Source organism: Furipterus horrens, unplaced genomic scaffold, assembly GCF_987537825.1.
Source record: "Furipterus horrens unplaced genomic scaffold, mFurHor1.1.pri manual_scaffold_11, whole genome shotgun sequence".
NCBI lineage: Eukaryota > Metazoa > Chordata > Mammalia > Chiroptera > Furipteridae > Furipterus > Furipterus horrens.
This window is the reverse complement of record NW_028327181.1, coordinates 18,607,482-18,614,476: the sequence shown is the minus strand read 5'-3', so window position 1 is coordinate 18,614,476 and position 6,995 is coordinate 18,607,482. Positions and strand designations below refer to the sequence as shown.

The 6,995-nt window shown below is 47.0% G+C and overlaps 1 protein-coding gene across 1 annotated transcript; it reads left to right on the top strand.

The window, feature by feature from the left end:
• Window positions 1-5,588: 5,588 nt before the first annotated feature.
• LOC149997141 (immunoglobulin iota chain-like) lies at window positions 5,589-6,658 on the top strand. The gene is made up of 2 exons (XM_090292326.1): window positions 5,589-5,857; window positions 5,943-6,658. The coding sequence occupies exons 1-2, from the start codon at window positions 5,653-5,655 to the stop codon at window positions 6,332-6,334; spliced, it is 597 nt and encodes a 198-aa protein (XP_090148452.1). The 5' UTR covers window positions 5,589-5,652; the 3' UTR covers window positions 6,335-6,658.
• The last annotated feature ends 337 nt before the right edge of the window (window positions 6,659-6,995 follow it).

Here is a 6,995-nt window from a genome sequence, read left to right as displayed (position 1 = left end):
CTGCATAGCAGAGGGGCTCAAGAGTGTTCTCAGCTCTGCTAGTGCTCTCTGCCCAGACAGCCCTACAGCTGAGCCCTTCACACAGACCTCCCCAGAAGCTGTAGCTCAGGCCTTCCTGTGGACCTTAGGTTGACAAATGACCTAGATTCAGAGGAGCCCAATGGATTCCTCACCCTTTAGAGGAGCTGCTTGACCTTCTTCACTTACTGCACATGTGCCTATTTGTGGTTGTTGAGAGACCTGAGAGCTCCTGGATCTCTCTTCAATCTGGTTAGGCACTGACTGGACCATGGTTTTGTTAATAGTCAACACCCACCCAGTGCCTACTCAGTTCTAAGCATTTTTCTTTTTTTAAAATTCATTTAGGCAGAGAGAGGAAGAGAGAGAGAGAGAGGGAGGGAGGGAGAAAAATATTGATTTTGTAGTTCCATTTATTTATGCACCCATTAATTGCTTCTTGTATGTGCCCTGACTGGAAATTGAACCTGCAACCTCAGCATATTGAGATGATGCTCTAACCAAATGGGCTACCTGGCCAGGGTCTAAGCACTTTTCTATTATTAACACATTTAATTCTCATTACAACACTAGGAATTAGATATTATTATTATTATCAGTAGTAGTAGTAGTATATTATTATTCTTACTTGACACAAGGAAATGGGTCACGCAGATATGAATAGCAGAGACAGGTTTCAACCACTGGCCACAGAGCTTCTCATTGCTTTCTCATTCTCTTTATCTTCCCAGGCTCCAGGACCCAGTCTGTGCAGACTCAGCTGCCTCAGTGTTGGGTCCCTGGAAAACATGGTCACCATATCCTACACAGGAAGCAGCAACAGCATCAGGGGCTATGCTCCAGACTGGTACAGGCATATGCCAGATTCCCAAAATCCTCATCTACAAGAACAATAGTCGGTTCTCAGAGGTCCTGTCTTGGTTCTCTGGCTCCAAGTTGGGCAACACAGCCTTTCTCACCATTGCTGGGCTTCAGGATGAGACGAGGCTAGTTATTACTGTCACTCTTATGACACCACAGTTAAACCTGCATGGCTCAGAGCTCCAGACTCTAGGAGAAGTGAGACACATACCTCCTGGTTCCACCAGCACATCGGTGACACGTTATCTCCAGGGCAAATCTTACTCTTTATTGTTAGCAAGATGGCTTATAAATCAATTTTGGCATTTTTGTGTTTCTTGTACTCACATGTTATTTACATTAGCTCCCTGTGTATCTCTGCTTCATGGCTGACTTTGGTGTATTGTCAACAGTTCATCTGTGGCCTTTATACTTGGAAATCATTTTGCCTGGACCTAAAATCCTTGGCTCACAAATTCTTTCCTTTAGTATCTTAAATATGTCATTCCAATTTCTTCTGATATAAAGTGTTGCTCTCAAAAGTCTGATAATATGATATTCTTTCCCTTGTAAGTGATTTGTTTGTGCCTGGGTGCCCATAGTATATTTCTTTTTCTTTGAAATTTAGTAATTTTACTAGACTACATCTTAGTGTTGGTTACTGTGGTCAGTTTTATCAGGTTCACAGTTACCCTCCGAGTATATGGTTTCAAAAAATTTTTTTTCTAATTTCAGGAAAGTTTTCTTGATGCTGTACTATTTGTACTTGACTTTGTGCTATTCTCTTATTTTGGTGTGTATTAGATTATTTTTACCTAGCTTCTGAACTTGTAATTTTATCTCAGGTCTGTTTTGTCTGTGTGTTTATTTATTCTATGTATTTAAAAGAACAGAGCAAAGTTGGAAGACTTACTTGACCTGATCTCAACCCTTCCTTTAATGCAGTCATTAAACAGCATGGGGCTGGCATAAGGAAAAAGACAGAGATTTAAAACAACATAATAGAGCTTTCAGTCAAGGACAGGCATATATAATGTCAATTGATTTTTGACAAAGGTAGCAAGTCATTCCAAGAGGGTAAAGAAAAATATTTTCAATGAATGGTGCTTGAAACAAGCTTCAGCTCCTCCCACACGTTCTTCTGGCTTCTGCTGCTGTCCGTTACTTGTCTCATTATGTCTATTTTGCCTATACTCCCCAGAAATGAGGAAAGATAAATCATTAATGGAACTCAGCCTTAACTTCTCTCTACAACCAAAAATGTATGATTCTTTTTCTAGTTTCTTAGCAGCTTACCCACCCCTTAAAATCATATTGTGATTCTAAGCTAAGATGGTGGGAAAACTGAAACAAAAATGTAAGTATTTTCTTAATTTCTCATGCATATTTCCATGGAGGTGGGGGAAGCTGATGTAAAACATAAACAGTAAAGTGCAATGATCATAAACACATACTTCATTCCATTCATATGCAAAAACTCATGTTATCATCGTTCATATCAAGACAAGGGACAGTTCCAGCACCCCAGAAGGCACCCCTCTTGCCCTCCCAGTAAGTACTCCCTCTCAAACTCTTGTCAAGGGTTGAATTTGCCCTGTGTGGTGTGTGAGTCTGTGTGTGGATTCAGGCCGGGTAAGGGGGGAAGTCAGAGGGAAGCTTCTACAACATCTTCTCAGAAGCAGCAGGGGGCGCTGTGGGCATGTCCCTGAGAGATGCGGAGGGTTTGGCAGCAGAACCACCAACTCCTGGCTCCCTGGGCACTCAACGCTCCCGGTGACCAAGGCTGTGCTTCCAGCCCCTGCCCAGGTCACCCTGCACTGGACCTGCTTCTAGGCTGAATGGAGGGAGGATAGGCATGGCGCCGATGAGGACCTCCCCTCTTCACTGGGGATCTAGGAGAGACTGGGGGTTGCCTATCTCTAGCTGTGGGGCCTCAGGAGGGTTGGTGTTAGGCCTTTAAATGCTTAGAAGATTTCACTGGGGAAGACTTTGAAACTTGGGGTGTTCTTTGTAGGAAGACTAAAAATTATAGATTCCATTTCTAGGCCATTTTAGATTTTCTATGCTTTGTTCTGTCACTGTTAGGAAACTGTTCTTCTAGGAATTTGTCTATTTCTTCTAAGCTGTCGATTTCATGGGCATACTGTTTATATTATTCCTTTAAGTCCTTCATTCTCTTGGACTGGGTTGTTCTCCATCTTTTCCTATGTTTAACTCAATTCTCCACTTTGGTCTAAGGATGTCAGTGGCCATTATTCTTTGAGAATGATGTGGGTAGGAGGCCGGGCAGCGGTGGCGTCAATGCCCAGGCCTGGGGGCACCTGGGCAGCAGGGTTTCTGTAAGGTCGTCCCTGAGGTCTGACCATGGCCAGGCAACCAGCCCCCTGGCTTCCTGTCTGCAAAAGTCTGCTTAAGCTCCCTGGGGCTGTGTTCACCCCCAGGGTGGAGGGTGGAGGTTGGGGTGTCAGGGGTGGGGTATGGTGGAGGGATTCCCTTCCTTAGACCATCTTGGGGGTTGCTGGTGTGCAGAGAGGACTCCATCATCCCAGGATTTGGGGAATGGATGGTTGGAGTATCTGGAGGCTTGCAAGACCCAAGACAGGGGCTGTGGAGGTTACTGAAGAAGGAGCAGGCACTGAGGGTGGTCCGCTGATCCTGTGCTCCTGATGTGGCTGTGCTGAGCAATGAGGGAGAAGATATTAGCAGGGAAAAAAAAAAAATCAAAGCAAACACAGCTGCAGAGCCCAGGAAGGCAGAAGCAGCTTACACGATCTCAGGTGTAGTGAGGATTTCCAAATATTTACCAGGTTCACGCTTTTCCTCATAGCTAAAGATTTATATTTTTGTCTTTGCGCTTGTACAAGATACACCTCCTGCATCCCACACAGTCTTTTCAGGTCACATGTATGGGACTGCAGCCACCTGTCCAGTCTCCAGATCATGAGTCACTCTCCTAGTCTCCCTACTTAGCCCCTCCACCCATTATGGTGGGCAATTAATATAGCTGTATTGATTAGCTATATCACCTAGAGAACATATATACGAAGTCCAAAACTAAACTTTGGCAAACCAAATCCGATAGAGTATTAAAAGGACAATATGTCATCATTAGGTTAGGTTCATTCCAGAAATGCATTTTAATAGCATTCTTTCCCCCCATTAAATTGCCTTGGCAAACTTGTTGAAATCAACTGATCATAAATGGGAGGATTTATTTCTAGACCCTTAATTTGATCTAATTCATTGATATAAATGTCTATTATTATGCTAGTACCATACTATCTTGCTTACTCTAACTTCCTTTTTTTTAACCTTCAAATGAGGTTATGTTTTATTGATTTTAGAGAGAGAGAAAGGGAGAGAGAGAGAGAGAAACATTGGTGACTCCTGTACACGCCTGACTAGGAATTGAACCCACAACCTAGGTATGTGTCCTGATTAGGGATCGAACCCCCAACCGACCTTTTGGTGTACGTGAATGATGCTCTAACCAACTAAGCCACATGGCCAGGGCTGATTACTCTAGTTTTGGGATTTTTTAAAAAAGATTTTATTTATTTTTAGAGAGAGTGAAAAGGAGGGAAGAAAGAAAGGAGAGAATATTGATCGGTTGCCTCTTGTATGTGCCCCAACTGGGAACCTAAGCCGACTGGGAATTGAACCAGTGACCTTTCACTTCATGGGACAACACTCAAGCTCAGATTAAACATTACCTCTGGGCACGTCTGTGAAGATGTTTCTGGCTGAGATTAGCATTTGAACCTGTGGACTCAGTAAAGCAGATGGCCCTCCCCTATGTGGGGGCACCATCTAATCCATTCAGGATTGAAAAGAACAGAAAGGGGAGGGAAGCAAGGAGGAATTCTCCTCTTTTTGCCCTGTCTGCCTGCTGAGCTGGGACATCTCATCTCATCTTCTCCAGCCCTGGGACTGTGATTTACAGCATCGGCTCCTTGTTTCCCCAGCTTCAGACTCTGACTACCGGCTGGCTTCCATGGGTCTGCACGTTGCAGACAGCAAATCATGGCATTCCTCAGTCCCTACAATCACATGTGAGTCAATTCCTCATAATAAATAAGTAAATATATATTTAATTACTCACTTATGTGTTTATTTATAAATAAATATATATACTTATTTTGAGGAATATATCCTCTCAGTTCTCTTTCTCTAGAGAACCCTGACAAATGCAGGAGTCTCCATCCAAGCATAGGCAGCACTGAGCAGAGAGCAGGCCCTGGGCCACCTGGAAGTGCTAGCTGCTGGGCTCGATCCCAGGCAGGGTGGGGCTGGGGTGGAGCAGACAGAACCTCCGCAGGCCCAGAGTTGAGCCCACTAGGGGCTCCAGATCTCTGCCACAAGGGCTCCCTGGGAAGACCATTGTGAAAAGGAGTGGTCAAGAGGGCTGGGGCAGGGCCTGTGCAGGATGCTGGTGAGGCGGAGGGGCTGCCCTAGGTTTGGAGGTTGGGGGGCTAGGAGTGTGCAGGGCGTGGAGTGTCCCACTCAGCCCCCGGACCCCATGGCTTCTGCTGTGCACACAGGTTTTTCGCCACTCTCAGGATGTGTCCCTTTCCCGGTTCATCAGGCATGCACATTTGGACAAGAATCTTATTTCTGTGGGACTCGGTTTCCTCAAGGGGACGCTGAGGTCGCTCTCCCTCAGGGACCCACGCTTTGCAGGCTGGCCCCCTGGGCACTGGGCTGTGAGCTTCCAGCAGGTGTTTCCTCCCTGAAAGCTTCTATGGGGCCAGGGCAAGAGCCTCAAAGGCCACCATGGGACCATTCCCCTAACTGATGCTGGGAACCCAAGGAAGTTTGGGATGGTGGTGGCTGGAACTGGGTGTGCAATGGCTCCACCCCTGGGAGGGTGGAGGAGGATGCTGTCCAGACCCCAGAACACCCCAGGAGCTGTGGCTGCACAATTCAGAAGGCAGAGCTCTGCACGTCTGTACCATGTCCTGGGCTCCTGTCCTGCTGGTGCTCCTCGCTCACTGCACAGGTGAGAACACCCCAGAGCTTGTGGCCCCTGGCCTCTTTCCCTGTCCTGCCCTGCCCCGGGTAGCCATGTTCTCCTGTGTCCCCAGGTTGTGGTCCTCAGCCAGTGCTGAATCAACCACCTTCTGTGTCCTCACCACTCGGAACCACAATCCATCTGGCCTGCACCTTGAGCAGCGACCATAATGTCAGCTTTTACAGCATCTACTGGTACCAGCAGAGGCCTGGCCAGCCTCCAAGATTCTTGCTGAGATACTTCTCCAATTCAGACAAGAAATGGGGTCCCAAGATTCCCCCACGCTTCTCTGGCTCTAAAGATGTGACCGTGAACACGGGGTATTTGAGCATCTCTGAGCTGCAGCCTGAGGATGAAGCTGTGTATTTCTGTGCTGTGGGGGCCCAGAACCTGGAGAGGGAGAAGCTGGACATGGAGAGGGAGGAAGAAAAGGAGCCTGCTGCTTCAGTGTCCCAGGCACCCTAGGACACGCTGACCGTAAACTAAAGACAGAAAGGGCGCACATCTCCACGGAGAGGGTGAGGAGGAGGGTGGGTTGTGGGTTGCGCAGAGCAAAGGAGCCGTTCCTTGTCCAGCAAGGCCCTGTTGGAGGTTGGGTTGGGGGATTAAAGCTGCTTCTGGCATGGGAAGTTGTTTGGTCTGACTGGTGTGCAGAATTATACTAAGGAGGCCCCAGCTGTTCTGCGTAAGGTCAAAATGGGTAGGGCACACCAAAGAACCAACCCAAGGCAAAGATCCCAAGAGACTGATCAGTCCTGGCCTTCTTGGCTGGAGTCTCACTGTTGGGGATTATGGGAGCAAGGGGCTGATATAAGCACCTTGGGGGGATTCTCTGACCAAGAAGAGGATCCTCTGCTGTCACCTGGTTATTTGCAGGAGTTACAGGGTAAACAAGCTTAGAAATGCCTTTATTGGGTCTCTGGGGAGGAGAGCGGATGCTGAATGATTGGCCTAAAGCAGGTGCTCTACTTTGGTACTATTGACAGTTGGAGCCAGACAGGTCTTTTGAGGGGGCTATCCTGTGCCCTGTAGGACATTGAGCAGCATCCCTGGCCTATATCCACTAAATGCCAGTACCTGTAACTTTCCACCCCTAGTTATGACAATGAAAATGTCTCCAAGTGTT

Coding starts and splice junctions, on each gene's coding strand:
- LOC149997141 (XM_090292326.1), top strand. CDS start 5,653: ATGCTGGGAACCCAAGGAAGTTTGGGATGGTGGTGGCTGGAACTGGGT. Junction 5,858..5,942: donor GCTCCTCGCTCACTGCACAG/GTGAGAACACCC, acceptor CTGTGTCCCCAG/GTTGTGGTCCTCAGCCAGTG.